Below are 17,230 nucleotides of genomic sequence, written 5' to 3'. Positions count from 1 at the left end.
GGTATATAGAGGAAACCTACAGGGATGTTGTAGAGAAGTCCCAGCTCCAGCCTGGCAGCCCCTGTGCTTCCTTGGAGGAGGGAGGTCTCCTAAAAGGACCTGCCCAGCAGGGGATGCAATATCTTCTCACACCGAGGATATGTCTCCAAGATCTTCTGCCCAGGCAGGAAGGGTTAGGGTAGCTGTTGTAGTTGGTGATTCGATCATTAGTCATGTAGATAGCTGGGAGGCTGGTGGGTGTGAGGATCGCCTGGTGCGAAGGTGGTTGACCTGACATATCACCTGGATAGGATTTTATATACAGTGCTTGGGAGCAGCCAGCTGTCTTGGTACACGTGGGTACCAAAGACATAGGAAAATGTGGAAGGAAGGTTCTGGAAGCAAAATTTAGGCTCTTAGGTAGAAAGATGATGTCCAGATCCTCCAGGGAAGCATTTTAAGAAATGCTCCCTGCTCCATGCGCAGGACTCAAGAGACAGGCAGAGCTCCGAAGTCTCAATGCGTGGTTGAGACGGTGCAGGGATCAGGGATTTAGATTTGTTATGAACTGGGCAACATTCTGGGAAAGGGGGAGCCTGTTCAGAAAGGAGGAACTCCACCTTAACCAGGGTGGAACTGTTACAAGAAATGATTTATATTGGGGGAAAGAGCTCTAGAGCACTCGCTACTGTTTATAATTTAAGAGCAGGCGCTGTATTTATAAGCTTTAGGATATTAATTTCTCCACCAATCACCAAAGGTGATAATTGCAATAAATTAAGTAAATTAAGTATATATAAAAGATACCATATACTCAGAACACAAAGAGACCGTATTTTTAGCTTCAAAAAGGTTGATTTAATATACAATTGCACACGAGAGGTGGGTTTTTAAAAGGATCTTAGAACAGAGAATTTGTGCATAAAATAGAACAAAGTAGCAGGTAGGTTAACTCACAGTCCTTGTTACAAGCATGCTGTGGTCCAGCTGATTGATGAGCACATGATCAGGAGCAAGGCATCAGCAGACCCCAAAGAGAGCAGCAGGTCCCAAGAGGAGGCAGGTTCCAAGAGGGCGAGCTGGGCTGTTTCCAGGCCTTTTATAATGTTAGCAGAGAAGCATGGTGTGTGCATGTCCTGGATATTTTGCAAGGCATTATGGTTAATGTAGTCTGTTCACATGACCACATTATAAGTCCTTCTTTCTGCAGATGTCCTGGCGTCCATTTGTCTGATAGATGATGGGAGGGGCAGGTATACCTCTGATGACAGGCAAATGTTCTGTTTATGCTTTTCCTCTGAGTTCTTTGTTTTCAATGGGGTATTCAGGTGCCCACCTTAGTCAAGCTTTTGTTAGGTGGGAGGGCAGAGGAAGCTATATATCTCTCTTTTGTCTTTAAGTGTTTGTAATTGACTATCCCTGCTATCAGAAGTTCCCAGAAAAAGGGATAGGGAGAGAGGGGCTTGAAATGAAACTTTCTCTGCTGCAGTGTCAAAAATATATTTTTAAAAGCTGCAAAAATATATTGGTGTATATATATGTATCTGATCCAACACAACATCATGCTACACATTTAATTCTGATGATTGGCTTATACCATAACAGAACCAGGCTGCTGGTGATAACTTTAAAAAGAAAAAGGAGACAGAGCAGCTTTTAAACTAAAATGGAAGGGGGGGGGGGGGAGACACAGAGGCATATTTTCAAAGCACGTAGCCTTCCAAAGTTCCATAGAAACCTATGGAACTTTGGAAGGCTAAGTGCTTTGAAAATATGCCAGACAGTTGCCCAGGAGCACATGGTTCAGTATGGAGTATCCTTGAAGGATACTATTGAAACAGGACATTTAGGGAATCCTAATAGAGAGGTTTCAACAATGGTGAAAGAAAGCCAGTAGTATTTAAGGAAAGAGTAGAGTAAAGGATGCACGTCATCCCCATCAGCTCCTAAGCAGTTTGTAGATGCAAGGAAAAAACACAAGTTGAAGTGCCTGTGTACAAATGCTAGAAGCCTAAAAAATAAGATGGGAGAGTTACAGTATATAGCACTAAATGATGAGGTAGATAAAATAGGCATCTCAGAAACTTGGTGGAAGGAGGACAGTCAATGGGACACTGTTTTAACAGGATACAAATTACATTGCAATGATAGAGGAGATCAGATTGTAAGGGAGGTTGGGAATTGAGTCAAACAAAATGAACTTCTCCATGAAACAGATAGCAGCTTCGTATCCTTATGGATAGAAATTCCATGTGTGAAGTCAAGGAGTATTCTTGTAGGGCTGTACTACTGTCTGCTAGGACAGAATGAACAAACAGATGAAGAAATGGTTAAAGAAATTGGGAAAGCTGGCAAATTGGGCAACAGTATCGTAATGGGTGATTTCGATTACCCCAATGTTGACTGGATAAATGTTGTGTCAGGGAGCGCCAGGGAGATAAAATTCCTAAATGTAATAAATGACTGCTTCTTGGAGCAATTAGTCCAGGAACCAATAAGAGGAGGAGCCATTTTAGATCTAGTCCTTGGTAGAGTGCAGGGCATAGTACAAGAGGTAATGGTGTTGGGTCCGCTGGGAAACAGTGATCATAATATAATCAAGTTTGAACTACTAACTGGAATGAAGCCACAAAGGAAATCTTCTGTAGTAGCATTTAATTTTCAAAAGGGTGACTATTTTAAAATGAGGAAAATGGTTAAAATGAAGCTAAAAGAGTCAGCTGCAAGGTTTAGGACATTAACTCAGTCATTGATGTTGTTTAAACATACTATCTTGGAAGCTCAGACCAAATGCATTTCACATATTTACAAAGGTGGAAAGAAGAGAAAACGACAGCTAGCATGGTAAAAGGTGAAGTGAAAGAGGCTATTAGAGCCAAAGGAACATCCTTGAAAGAATGGAAAAAGGACCCAAATGAAGGAAATAAGAAGCAACATAAGCATTGGCAAGTTAGGTGCAAAGCATTGATAAAGAAGGCTAAAAGAGAATATGTGTCAGGTTCTCAGGTTCAGAGCCCACGGGGCTGGGCTCTGGAGCAAACGTGAGCCCTTGGGCTGCTGCCGAGGAGCGACAGCAGCAGGCAAAACCCACCAACCAACACTGGGTAAACACACCGGCAGGGACTGCAGGCACTGCCCAGCGAACCGGAACACATGGACTGGAATCCCCCGGACTGGAGGACACAGGACTGGAACACTGGACTGCAATCCCCCGGACTGGAACACACACCGGACCGGAACACACTGGACTGGAATCCCCCGTACTGGAACACACACCGGACCGGAACACACTGGACTGGAGCACACTAGACTGGAACACACACCGGACCGGAACACACTGGACTGGAGCACACTGGACTGGAGCACACTGGGCTGGTCCACACAGCTTCACCTGTACTTAGCTACTAAGCCCCCCAGAAGTTGAGCTCCTGGGTTCGAGTAGCCGACAGGACTTACTGGATACCGGATGACATAGGGACCAGGACTGGAAACAGAAGTGCTCCTAAACCTAAACTGATCTACGTGCTCCCAAGCCCTAAACCAGCAGGAGTGTTCCTAACAGTAAACTGACAAAAGGACTTCCTAAGCCCTATACTAACCAGGAGCTCCTAATCCCTGCTCAAGAAAGGGACTTCCTAAGCCCTAAACTAACAGAGCAGGGAACTAAACACAAAGCTAACACAGGTGCTACTAAGCACCAAGCTACAAGCAGAGCTTTACACTAATAAGCTAAACACAGAACTAACCAGCTACCTAAGCACTGCTCTAGCAAGCTAGATACAACTAACAAGGTGCTTCCTAAGCACTACTCTGGCAAGCAACTAGAAGAGCTCCTAGCACTAAAAGGGAAGACAGGGGAGCCACAAGGAAAAAGAAGGGAAGCTAACACATAAGCCAAAAGTGATTCTAAATCACCAACACCAACAGCAAAGACTGCAATGCTACCAATAGCACAAACACCAGAAGTACTTCTAACAGCAAACTCTGCAGTGTTCCTAACAACACCAAACCCAGGAGTACTTCTAATAGCAACAGAGCTTCCAAAGCCCTACACATAGCAATGCTTCCAAAACCAAGAGGGAAAAGCAGGGGAACCAAAGGGAAAAGCAGGAAAGCTAAACACATAGACACCAGTGCACACTGCACTAACACTAACCTGGACCTTAGCAAAAGCAAGCAGGGACCCTAGACACAATGTCAGAAGTGCACACTGCACCACCCTACCTAAAGCAAACACAACTGTTGCAAAGGCCCTGAAGGAAACAACACCACTTCCTTATCAAGGCCCTCCCTGATGATTTCACACTCCCTAGACCTAGGCAAAAGCACACTGACCCAGAGAGGCCCAACCCACACCAATACAAAACCGTGAACCACTTGAAGCCAGTACACCCAAAGAGAGTTAGAGCAACTCAGGCAACACACACACAGGTGCAGTAGTAAAGTAAAACAATTAACCCCATGCTGCTGGAAGCTGCCAGCACAGAGAGACAGAGCCAGCTCAGAAAGGACAGAGAAAAGAAACAGAAGCCAGCTAAGAAGCTGACCCCCAGGAAAGAGGTAAGTTTGAGAGGGGTTCAGACCCCAATCATAACAATATGAAGAGAAACTTGCCATAGAGGCAAAAAAATCACTAACAACTTTCTCAGGTACATCAGAAGCAGAAAGCCTTTGAGAGAATCTGTGTTACTGTTAGATCATGAAGGAGCAAAAGGGGCAAGCAGGAAGAAGATGTAAGAGATCTACCTGTATCAGAAATTATTTTCTAGGGTGATTATGTGGAGGAACTGAAAGAAATCTTATTGAGCCTGGAAGACATACTGAGCCAAATTGACAAATTAAAGAGGACCAGATGGCATTCATCCAAGGGTACTGAAAGAACTCAGCCATGAAATTTCTGTTCTTCTGTTAGTAGTCTGTAACCTGTCATTAAAATTGTCTGTAGTACCTGAAGATTGAAGGGTGGCCAGTATAAAAAGGGTTCCAGGGGTGATCTGGGAAATTACAGACCAGTAAGCCTGACGTGAGTGCCAGGTAAAATAGTGGAAACTATTATCAAGAATAAAATTACAGAACACATAAACATGGTTTAATAGGACAGAGTTAGCAAGGTTTCAGTCAAAGGAAGTTTTGCCTCACCAATTTGCTTCATTTCTTTGAAGGCGTGAATAAACATGAGGATAAAGGTGAGCCAGTTGATGTAGTGTATCTAGATTTCTCCGAGGACAAGCAGGCTGCTTGTTCTCACTGATGGGTGACGTCCACGGCAGCCCCTCCAATCGGAAACTTCACTAGCAAAGTCCTTTGCTAGCCCTCGCGCGCCCGCGCGCACCGCGCATGCGCGGCCGTCTTCCCGCCCGAAACCGGCTCGAGCCGGCCAGTCTTCTTTTGTCCGCACTCGGTACGGTCGTGTTTTCGCCGTGTCGAGCCCCGGAAAGTCGACCTCGCGCGTCCAATTTGTTTGAACGTGTTTTTTTCCTTCGGGAAAGCTTTGTCCTAGTCGGGAAGTGCTCCGGAAACCCCCCGCCGGGTTTCGTGTAAATCCTCCCCGTACTTCCAGCTTTTTTGCCCCGGTAAGTTTTCTTTCGTCGTCGGGGTAGGCCTCTTTTCGGCCTCGGTCGAGATTTTTTCTCCCTCTAAATTTGGTGCTTCAAATTTCGCCATTTCGGCTTTTGATTTCGCCGGCGTGATTTTTCCGCCCATGACATCGAAGCCTTCCAGCGGCTTCAAGAAGTGCACCCAGTGCGCCCGGGTTATCTCGCTCACTGATCGACACTCGTCGTGTCTTCAGTGTCTGGGGGCCGAGCACCGCCCTCAGAACTGCAGTCTGTGTTCCCTGCTTCAAAGGCGGACTCAGGTAGCGAGACTAGCCCAGTGGAACGTGTTGTTCTCGGGCTCTTCGTCGGCATCGGCACCGGGATCTTCGAGTGCATCGACGTCGTCAGCGTCCAGACCATCTTCCTCGGCCGCCCCTGCATCGAGTGCATCGAGGCATCGGGCCTCTGCATCGGCGCCGAGACATCGGATAGCTGCATCGACGTCGGTGGTACCAGGACCTCGTCTGCTGATGTCGTCGGACGGTGGTGCATCGGGTGGAGTGCAGGTGAGGGCTGTCCATTCCCCTGCTGGTGGCGGTGAGCCCTCGGGTGGGTCTCCGCCTACCCTGAGGGCTCCTGCGGTACAGCCCCCCCGAGATCGACCTTCTTCGGTCTCGGCCCCGAGGAAGCGACGGGTGGATTCGACGTCCTCCTCGTCGGTGCCGGGGAGCTCCGGTGACATGCTTCGGAAGAAATCGAAGAAGCATCGACACCGGTCTCCTCCCCGTGTCGGCACCGAGAGCTCTGGGTCGCCGAGGGATTCGGCACCCAGCAGGCATCGGCACCGAGAGGACCGCTCACCCTCTGTTCAGGAGGTGTCGATGCGCTCCGCTCTGGACAGCCCGGAACAGCCTCCACGCCCGGAACAGGTACTGACGTCGACGCCTGCATCGACCTCTCAGCCTTTCTCTGCAGCCGCTCTAAACGAGAGCCTCCGGGCCGTTCTCCCAGAGATTCTGGGAGAGCTGTTGCGCCCTACCCCTCCGGTACCGGCGGTGCTTGCGCCACCGGTACCGTCGAGCGTGGCGCCGGCTGGCCCATCGCCCAGGTTGAGGTCCCCGACGTCGGTACCGCGTGCGGTACCGACCGCGGCCACCTCCCAGGAAGGCTCCCCGACTACGTCGGCGGAGGGAGCTTCGCCGATGCGGGCGAGGGAGTCTACCTCTCGACGCCCCCATCGTGGACGGGGTTCCACGGAGTCGAGCAGGGCGAGGTTGCAGACACAGGTCCGTGAACTTGTGTCTGACACCGAGGGTGAGGCCTCGTGGGAGGAAGAGGAAGATCCCAGATATTTCTCTGACGAGGAGTCTGGGGGTCTTCCGTCTGATCCCACTCCCTCTCCTGAGAGACAGCTTTCTCCTCCCGAGAGTCTGTCTTTTGCCTCCTTTGTCCGGGAGATGTCTACGGCCATCCCCTTCCCGGTGGTTGTGGAGGACGAGCCCAGGGCTGAATGTTTGAGCTCCTGGACTATCCTTCTCCACCTAAGGAAGCGTCCACTGTTCCCTTGCACCATGTCCTGAAGAAGACATTGCTTGCGAACTGGACCAAACCATTAACTAATCCCCACATTCCCAAGAAGATCGAGTCCCAGTACCGGATCCATGGGGACCCAGAGCTGATGCGCACCCAGTTGCCTCATGACTCTGGAGTTGTGGATTTGGCCCTAAAGAAGGCTAAGAGTTCTAGGGAACATGCTTCGGCGCCCCCGGGCAAGGACGCTAGAACCTTAGACTCCTTTGGGAGGAAGGCCTACCATTCCTCTATGCTCGTGTCCAAGATCCAGTCTTACCAGCTCTACACGAGCATACACATGCGGAATAATGTGCGGCAGTTGGCGGGCTTGGTTGATGCTCTTCCCCCTGAGCAAGCCAAGCCTTTTCAGGAGGTGGTCAGGCAGCTGAAGGCGTGCAGAAAATTCCTGGCCAGAGGAGTTTATGACACTTTTGATGTTGCGTCCAGGGCCGCTGCTCAAGGTGTGGTGATGCGCAGGCTCTCATGGCTGCGTGCCGCCGACCTGGAGAATAGAATCCAGCAGCGGATTACGGACTTGCCTTGCCGTGCGGATAACATTTTTGGCGAAAAAGTCGAGCAGGTGGTAGAGTCTCTCCACCAGCGGGACACCGCATTCGACAAGTTCGCCCGCCGGCAGCCTTCAGCTTCTACCTCTACAGGTAGACGATTTTTCGGGGGAAGGAAGACTGTTCCCTATACTTCTGGCAAGCGTAGGTACAATCCTCCTTCCCGACAGCCTGCGGCCCAGGCTAAGCCCCAGCGCGCTCGCTCTCGTCAGCAGCGTGCGAATCAGCAAGGCCCCGCGGCTCCCCAGCAAAAGCAAGGGGCGAGCTTTTGACTGGCTCAGCAGAGCATAGCCGACATCCAAGTGTCAGTGCCGGGCGACCTGCCTGTCGGAGGGAGGTTGAAAGCTTTTCACCAAAGGTGGCCTCTTATAACCTCCGATCAGTGGGTTCTCCAAATAGTCCGGCAAGGATACACCCTCAATTTGGCCTCTCAACCTCCAAATTGTCCACCGGGAGCTCAGTCCTACAGCTTCCAGCACAAGCAGGTACTTGCAGAGGAACTCTCCGCCCTTCTCAGCGCCAATGCGGTCGAGCCCGTGCCATCCGGGCAAGAAGGGCTGGGGTTCTATTCCAGGTACTTCCTTGTGGAAAAGAAAACAGGGGGGATGCGTCCCATCCTAGACCTAAGGGCCCTGAACAAATATCTCGTAAAAGAAAAGTTCAGGATGCTTTCCCTGGGCACCCTTCTCCCCATGATTCAGCAAAACGATTGGCTATGCTCTCTGGTCTTGAAGGATGCCTACACACACATCCCGATACTGCCAGCTCACAGACAGTATCTGCGATTTCAGCTGGGCGCACGCCACTTCCAGTACTGTGTGCTACCCTTTGGGCTCGCCTCTGCGCCCAGGGTGTTCACAAAGTGCCTAGCTGTGGTAGCAGCGGCGCTTCGCAGGCTGGGGGTGCACGTGTTCCCATATCTCGACGATTGGCTGGTGAAGAACACATCCGAGGCAGGAGCCCTGCAGTCCATGCAGATGACTATTCGCCTCCTGGAGCTACTGGGGTTTGTGATAAATTACCCAAAGTCCCATCTTCTCCAGTGCAGAAACTCGAATTCATCGGAGCCCTGCTGGATTCTCGGACGGCTCGCGCCTATCTCCCAGAGGCAAGGGCCAACAACTTGTTGTCCCTCGTCTCGCGGGTGCGAGCGTCCCAGCAGATCACAGCTCGGCAGATGTTGAGATTGCTGGGCCACATGGCTTCCACAGTTCATGTGACTCCCATGGCCCGCCTTCACATGAGATCTGCTCAATGGACCCTAGCCTCCCAGTGGTATCAGGCCGCCGGGGGTCTAGAGGACGTGATCCACCTGTCCACGAGTTTTCTCGAATCCCTGTATTGGTGGACGATTTGCTCCAATTTGACTCTGGGACGTCCCTTCCAAATTCCTCAGCCTCAAAAAGTGCTGACCACGGATGCGTCTCTCCTGGGATGGGGAGCTCATGTCGATGGGCTTCACACCCAAGGAAGGTGGTCCCTCCAAGAAAGCGATCTACAGATCAATCTTCTGGAGTTGCGAGCGATCTGGAACGCTCTGAAGGCTTTCAGAGATCGGCTGTCCCACCAAATTATCCAAATTCAGACAGACAATCAGGTTGCCATGTACTATGTCAACAAGCAGGGGGGCACCGGATCTCGCCCCCTGTGTCAGGAAGCCGTCAGCATGTGGCTCTGGGCTCGCCGTCAAGGCATGGTGCTCCAAGCCACATATCTGGCAGGCGTAAACAACAGTCTGGCCGACAGGTTGAGCAGGATTATGCAACCTCACGAGTGGTCGCTCAATTCCCGTGTGGTGCGACAGATCTTCCAGGCGTGGGGCACCCCCCTGGTGGATCTCTTCGCATCTCAAGTGAACCACAAGGTCCCTCAGTTCTGTTCCAGGCTTCAGGCCCACGGCAGACTGGCGTCGGATGCCTTCCTCCTGGATTGGGGGGAAGGTCTGCTGTATGCTTATCCTCCCATTCCTCTGGTGGGGAAGACTTTGTTGAAACTCAAGCAAGACCGAGGCACCATGATTCTGATTGCTCCCTTTTGGCCGCGTCAGATCTGGTTCCCTCTTCTTCTGGAGTTATCCTCCGAAGAACCGTGGAGATTGGAGTGTTTTCCGACCCTCATCACGCAGGACGAAGGGGCTCTGCTGCATCCCAACCTCCAGTCCCTGGCTCTCACGGCCTGGATGTTGAGGGCGTAGACTTTGCCTCTTTGGGTCTGCCAGAGGGTGTCTCCCGCATCTTGCTTGCTTCCAGGAAAGACTCCACTAAGAGAAGTTACTTCTTTCATTGGAGGAGGTTTGCCGTCTGGTGTGACAGCAAGGCCCTAGATCCTCGCTCTTGTCCTACACAGACCCTGCTTGAATACCTTCTCCACTTGTCTGAGTCTGGTCTGAAGACCAACTCCGTAAGGGTTCACCTTAGTGCAATCAGTGCATACCATTACCAAGTGGAAGGTAAGCCGATCTCAGGACAGCCTTTAGTTGTTCGCTTCATGAGAGGTTGCTTTTGTCAAAGCCCCCTGTCAAGCCTCCTACAGTGTCATGGGATCTCAATGTCGTTCTCACCCAGCTGATGAAACCTCCTTTCGAGCCACTGAATTCCTGCCATCCGAAGTACTTGACCTGGAAGGTCATTTTCTTGGTGGCAGTTACCTCGGCTCGTAGAGTCAGTGAGCTTCAGGCCCTGGTAGCCCAGGCCCCTTACACCAAATTTCATCACAACAGAGTAGTCCTCCGCACTCACCCTAAGTTTCTGCCAAAGGTTGTGTCGGAGTTCCATCTGAACCAGTCAATTGTCTTGCCAACATTCTTTCCCCGTCCTCATTCCTGCCCTGCTGAACGTCAGCTGCACACATTGGACTGCAAGAGAGCATTGGCCTTCTATCTGGAGCGGACACAGCCCCACAGACAGTCCGCCCAATTGTTTGTTTCTTTTGATCCCAACAAGAGGGGAGTGGCTGTAGGGAAACGCACCATATCCAATTGGCTAGCAGATTGCATTTCCTTCACTTACGCCCAGGCTGGGCTGGCTCTTGAGGGTCATGTCACGGCTCATAATGTTAGAGCCATGGCAGCGTCGGTAGCCCACTTGAAGTCAGCCACCATGGAGGAAATTTGCAAAGCTGCGACGTGGTCATCTGTCCACACATTCACATCTCATTACTGCCTGCAGCAGGATACCCGACGTGACAGTCGGTTCGGGCAGTCAGTTCTTCAGAACCTGTTTGGGCTTTAGGATCCAACTCCACCCCCCGAGGGCCCTGTTTGTTCTGTTCCAGGCTACACTCTCAGTTAGTTGGTAAATTTTTTAGGTCAATCTCAGTTATGTCCTCGCCGTTGCGAGGCCCAATTGACCATGGTTGTTGTTTTGAGTGAGCCTGGGGGCTAGGGATACCCCATCAGTGAGAACAAGCAGCCTGCTTGTCCTCGGAGAAAGCGAATGCTACATACCTGTAGAAGGTATTCTCCGAGGACAGCAGGCTGATTGTTCTCACAAACCCGCCCGCCTCCCCTTTGGAGTTGAGTCTTCCCTTGAAGTGTATTGTCTTGCTACATACTGGACTGGCCGGCTCGAGCCGGTTTCGGGCGGGAAGACGGCCGCGCATGCGCGGTGCGCGCGGGCGCGCGAGGGCTAGCAAAGGACTTTGCTAGTGAAGTTTCCGATTGGAGGGGCTGCCGTGGACGTCACCCATCAGTGAGAACAGTCAGCCTGCTGTCCTCGGAGAATACCTTCTACAGGTATGTAGCATTCGCTTTCTAGCAAGCTTTTGACAAAGTTCCTCATGAGAGACTCGAGAGAAAATTAGAGAGTCATGGAATAAGAAACAATGTCCTGTGGATTAGGAATTTGTTATTGGACAGAAAACAGGGTAGGGTTATACTGACATTTCTCTCTATGGAGGAGGGTGAATAGTGGAGTGCCGCAGGAATCTGTACTGGGACCAGTGCTATTTAACATATTTATAAATGATATGGAAATCGAAATGATGAGTGAGGTGATTTAAATTTGCAGATGACACAAAACTATTCAAGGTCATTAAAATACATGTGGATTGTGAAAAAATTGTAAGAAGATCTTAGGAAACTAGAAGACCGGGCATCCTGATGGCAGATGAAATTTAATGTGGACAAATGCAAAGTTATGCATATTTGGAAGAACAATCCAAATCATAGTTACCTGATGCTAGGGTCCATCTTGGGGGTCAGTGCACAAGAAAAAGATTGTGGTGTCATTGTAGAGAATACGCTGAAATCTTCTGCCCAGTATGCGCCAGTGGCCAAAAAAGCAAACAGGATGCTAGGAATTATTAGGAAAGTGATGGTAAATAAGACTGGGAATACTATAATGCCTCTGTATCGCTCCATGGTGCAACCTACCTTAAGTATTGCTTTCAGTTCTGGTCGCCGTATCTCAAACGAGATATAGCAGAATTAGAAAAGGTTTACTGAAGAGCAACCAAAATGATAAAGGAGATGGAACTCCTCTCATATGAGGAAAGGCTAAAGAGGTTAGGGCTCTTCAGCTTGGAAAAGAGATGGCTGTGTGGAGATTTGATTGAAGTGTACAAAATCCTGAGTGTTGTAGAAACAGTAGAAGCGAAACAATACTTTACTCTTTCAAAAAGTACAAAGACTAAGGAACACTCAATGTTACATGGATATACTTTTAAAACAAATAGGAGGAAATATTTTTTCACTCAACGAATAGTTAAGCTCTGGAGTTCATTACTGGAGGATGTAGTAAAAGCAATTAGCATATCTGTGTTTCAAAAGGGTTTGGACAAGTTCCTGGGGGAAAAGTCCATAGTCTGCTATTGAGACAGGCATGGGGAAGCCACAGCTTGCCCAGGGATTGGTAGCATGGAATGTTGGTATTTGGGTTTCTGCCAGGTACTTGTGACCTGGATTGGCCACTGCTGGAGATGGGGAATTGGGCTGGATGGACCATTGGTCTGTCCCAGTATGGCTATTCTTATGTTCTTATCTCAATATGTATGCTTTGGAAGAAAAGTAGGAAAAAAGATATATGATAAAGATATTTAAAAACCTCAATGGTTTTAATGCACAGAAGACAAGTCTCTTTCAATTGAAATGGAGCTCTGGAATGGGGGGGCCATAGAATGAAAGTGAAAGGGGATAAGCTGAGGAATAATCAGCATTTCTGTACGTAAAGGGTGGTGGATGCATGGAATGGCCTACCCTGCCTTCCTTGTATAGATTACACCCAGTGTAATGATATCCAAGTCATTGTTCTCCTTTAACCACGTTTCCACGACTGCCACCAAATCCAAGTCAGCCTCTTCCATCACAGTCTCTAGATCCAGAGCCTTATTTCCCAAACTGAGGTCCGTAGTATACACATATACTTAAGGACCAGACTTGCATCAAAAAGGTGTTTGCAGGGCTTGCAAGCAAGACCACCTCCCTTTGGCATCTGTGAACACAAATTACATCAAGAGAGCTCATGGTGTTAGAGAGGAAGACTGTATCTGAATTTAGGAAAGCGTGGAACAAGCGTGTAGGTTCTCTAAGGGAGAGGAAGGGAAAGTAGATAGCAGATAAAAACAATGTAGTCCATCAAGTTTGTCTCTACATACTATCATTTTCTGTGTTTGTTTCTATTAGAAGCATCGCTCTCCATGAATCTAGAATCTGCATCTGATGTTGGAGTTGCATTTGCATCTAGAATGCGCCAATCACTCTCAACATCAATCATCAAGTTTTGTGTTTCATTTTTATTTGATATAATGCAGCACAGTGTTGCCTTTGCAGTGGTTTAAAATATCTATTATAAAAGAGCTATCTGAAAGGTGTAAACAAGGTCAGGTATACCCTTATAAGTGAAAATAGGTGTAAAGACAGTGCATTTCCTGCTCTTTACCAGTGTCACACTATCATTCCCAGTCTGCTTTGAATCAGGTTCCAAAGGCGTCCGTAAACAGAATGGTTTTTAGACCCTTTTTCAATGTTTTGAATATGGGTTCCAGTCTTAAATGGGGAGGGAGCAGTAAGGAATTTCAGAGGGAAGGGCCTACCACATTAAATGTTATGGATGGAGTCTAAAATGATACTTTGAAAATAAGGCACTACTAGTAGGTTCTGAGAGGAGGATTATAATGAGGAATAAGGATTAAGCAGTCGAGAAAGGAATTGGGGTTCTCCAGAGTAGTGAATTTTTTGGACAGTCAGTATCTTGTAAATGATTCTATGAGAAATCAGGAACCAGTGTTCCTTTACCAACAGAGGTGTTACATGTTTCTATTTCTTGGCACCAGAAAGGAGCTTTAAAAATGAGGTTATGAAGTAATTGCGGGCACCGAATATCTAATAAGCAAATTCGTTTAAGTAGTGAATTAATAATCTAGTGGACTAATGACAAGCAAATGTGCTAGTATTTTGAACCCCTTCTGAGTGAGCAGTGGAGATGTAGAGTGTATGGGTTTAATGGAGAAGTATTTACTGGATAAATGGGAGGTACAAGCCTTACGAGTCAATATAGACCTCCAGTATTTTTAAGGCAAAGCAGAAATTTACTGGTTATGTTAAAAATTGGGGGCCTTCTCTTGAAAAATAATAAGCCTTTAGTTCTTTCTGTGTTCAGTTTCAATTTATGAGAGAAGAGCCATTCAGCAATAAAGTTTAATTTGGAGTTCAGTTCTTGGGCATTAGAAAGGTCAGTGGTCTTTGAATCAAGAGTGAATGACCTGCTAATCAAAAGCAGCAGAAAGGTCTAAAGCAGTGCTTGTCAATCTTTTTGTAGAATGACCCCATGATAGTAGCCAAATAAAATATGTGGCCATCCAGAGGTGCAGAATAGTGATACACCTATGGAGAGTCCACTCGGGTTGTGATTTGAAATCTGTTTTGTTACCCCATTTCAGGTCCCAACCCATAGTTGGGACCTCTAAACCTTCCTATTTCAAAAACCCTAAAAATTCTTGGAGTCACCATTGATCGACACCTAACACTAGAAAACCACGCGAGAAACACAACCAAGAAGATGTTTCACTCAATGTGGAAATTAAAAAGAATAAGACCTTTCTTCCCAAGGAGTGTATTCCGAAACTTGGTACAATCATTAGTGCTCAGTCATCTAGACTACTGCAACTCACTATATGCCGGTTGCAAAGAACAAATAATCAAGAAACTCTAGACAGCCCAGAACACTGCAGCTAGACTCATATTTGGCAAACCAAAATTTGAAAGTGCAAAGCCCTTACGAGAAAAACTACACTGGCTCCCACTTAAGGAACGCATCACGTTCAAAATATGCTCACTAGTTCACAAAAGTATCCATGGAGACGCACCAGCTTACATGTCTGACTTAATAGACCTACCACCTAGGAATGCCAAAAGATCATCCCGCAAATTCCTTGATCTGCACTTCCCCAGTTGCAAGGGAATGAAATACAAATTAATGCATGCGTCAACCTTCACCTACTTGAGCACACAGTTATGGAATGCACTGCCGAGCAACTTGAAATCGATATACGAAATAGCGAACTTCCGCGCACTACTGAAGACCCATCTCTTTGAAAGAGCATACCAAAAAGATCAACCCAAGTGAATATGCACAACTCGCCTATGTAATTTTAGAACTGTCTCCTAATATCTGCTTGTATACTACTACTTCGCTTTTCTTATCATGCTGACCAAGAACATGCAATACTAAATGTTTATTACTAACATTCTTCCATTACTCATGATGTATTGTAAGCCACTTTGAGCCTGCAAAGAGGTGGGATACAAATGCAACAAATAAATAAATAGTTTGGGAAGCTCTTTACTAAAGATAGTAATAGAACTGTTTATTCTGATCGTATCTGGTTTTGATGTAATGATATTTTCTGTTGCCATTTCTGTGCTATATTGCCTGTGAAATCCTGTTTGATGGGGGTGGAGGACATTAGTCTGGTCCAAGTAATCATTTAACTTGGAAGCAACAAAACTATGGTAACTAAAGTGCAGTTCCCTACCTCCCCCCCCCCCCCCCCCCCCCCCCCCCCGCCATACGAGCTTGCCATTTTCATCTGCTCTCTCTCTGCACTCTTTCCTTCAGCAGAAGTGGCAGAGGAGGAGGAAAGCATCTATACGTTGGGCCGTGTCCTCCACCTGCCACATTGGCTCAGATGGCTGAATTTGAATTGCACAGGACACCATAGAGCCATAAGGTTCAGATTCAACTGTCAGAGCCAGCATGGCAGAGATTGTACAAAAAGGTTCTGTTACAGACTTGCAGCATCTATGTCTAGAATATAGAAATATTTCATAATTTTAATGCATGTTTTTGGTCACTTCCTTCTTTTACTTAATTACAAGCCGTTGAGCCCATTAAAACGGGCAAGAAAGCGGTCGGAGCCCTGCCGGGTCCAGCTGAGCCCCCGCCTAGGAAAGCCGCCCCGGGGGATGGTGACAGAGGAAAGCGCCCGGGTCACAGCGGCAGCAGCTCATCGGACCTGTCGGAGTGTGCCTCGGAGCTGCTGTCGGACGATCCCCGCCCGTGCTCGCCGGTCACCCTTAGCTCTGTTCCTGCATCCTCTAACAACGTTGGAAGATATTTGTGACGTGCCACGCATGTGCAGAACAGCTGCGCGGCACGTCCGTCACTCTTCATTTATATAGTAGGATGATACTTTGACCAAGACTCAATGCTTTCACAAAGTATAGAGATGGTGCAAAGCTGTATGATAGGACAGAAGCAAAGTCTGAATGGTTACGTATTGGAACAGACAAGGAGACTCTTCTTTTAAGTTTAGATCTGAAATAAGAAAGAGGAAATGTCCTGGACACTGGATGGTTAGCCTGTTTCAGAGGTAGGGACCTAGAAGTATGAGAGCTTGAAAAGATGTGGCATGCTTTGCGCCTGGAAATCAGGGTCACTTGGAGAGAAATAGAAAGAAAGATAGTTGGAAGCAAAGCTGTGCTTGTATTTACAGGTGAAGATTAACAGCTTTGTCATTAATAAGTTATAAAGTTCTTTATTATTACATATGCCTTGTAGCGCTAAAGAAGTGATAAGTAGTAGTAGTACATATATTAAAACTTAAATATTTAACACTAGGATAGCTTGCACTTTTTCTAGCTAATGTAGTACAGTACTAATTTTTCCCCCATTATTTCTTTTGAAAGATACTACTTCTGTTCGCTCTGGGTCTCTAGATGGTATGTCATATTTACGTCCAGGTCAGAAGGGGGAGCTGTTGATGTCTATGCCAATGACACTAGCATTCTGTTACATGGCATTGCTTTGGATGAGAGAGCCAGTAACACTGGTTGACCTCTTGAGGTAAGAATGATCTTGAGTAAATTATTTTCTTATTTCCAAAATATTGGTCTTGCAGTGTATCCACACAGAGTTGAAAGGAAAGTAGTACAGAGCACATAAAAACTGAATGTGATCCAAAGTATGCAAAGGGCCTTTTAATGTTTGGCTTTCTGAAGATGCAGGCTAGACAAAGCCCAAGATCCAAGACACTTTACTTGTAGATGTTAGTCTTTAAATTTTAATCCCGCCTTTCTGGCTGAGGGCAAGTACACAAACCAAGCTTTTAATGTTTGCTTCTGAGTTACAAGTCATAGCT

At 47.6% G+C, this 17,230-nt stretch overlaps 1 protein-coding gene across 3 annotated transcripts in view; it reads left to right on the top strand.

The window, feature by feature from the left end:
* TAF1B (TATA-box binding protein associated factor, RNA polymerase I subunit B) overlaps positions 1-17,230 on the top strand; it is a 385,284-nt gene that overhangs the window by 128,458 nt on the left and 239,596 nt on the right. For all 3 annotated transcript variants that reach the window (XM_030198879.1, XM_030198880.1, XM_030198881.1), the window contains exon 7: positions 16,779-16,935. In XM_030198879.1, the coding sequence (XP_030054739.1) occupies positions 16,779-16,935 (157 nt within the window). The remainder of the gene's footprint in view (positions 1-16,778; positions 16,936-17,230) is intronic.

This window comes from Microcaecilia unicolor, chromosome 3 (assembly GCF_901765095.1).
Source record: "Microcaecilia unicolor chromosome 3, aMicUni1.1, whole genome shotgun sequence".
In the NCBI taxonomy this organism is placed as follows: Eukaryota; Metazoa; Chordata; class Amphibia; order Gymnophiona; family Siphonopidae; genus Microcaecilia; species Microcaecilia unicolor.
Note: the sequence above shows the minus strand (reverse complement) of the source record. Positions and strands in the feature narration are given on the sequence as shown.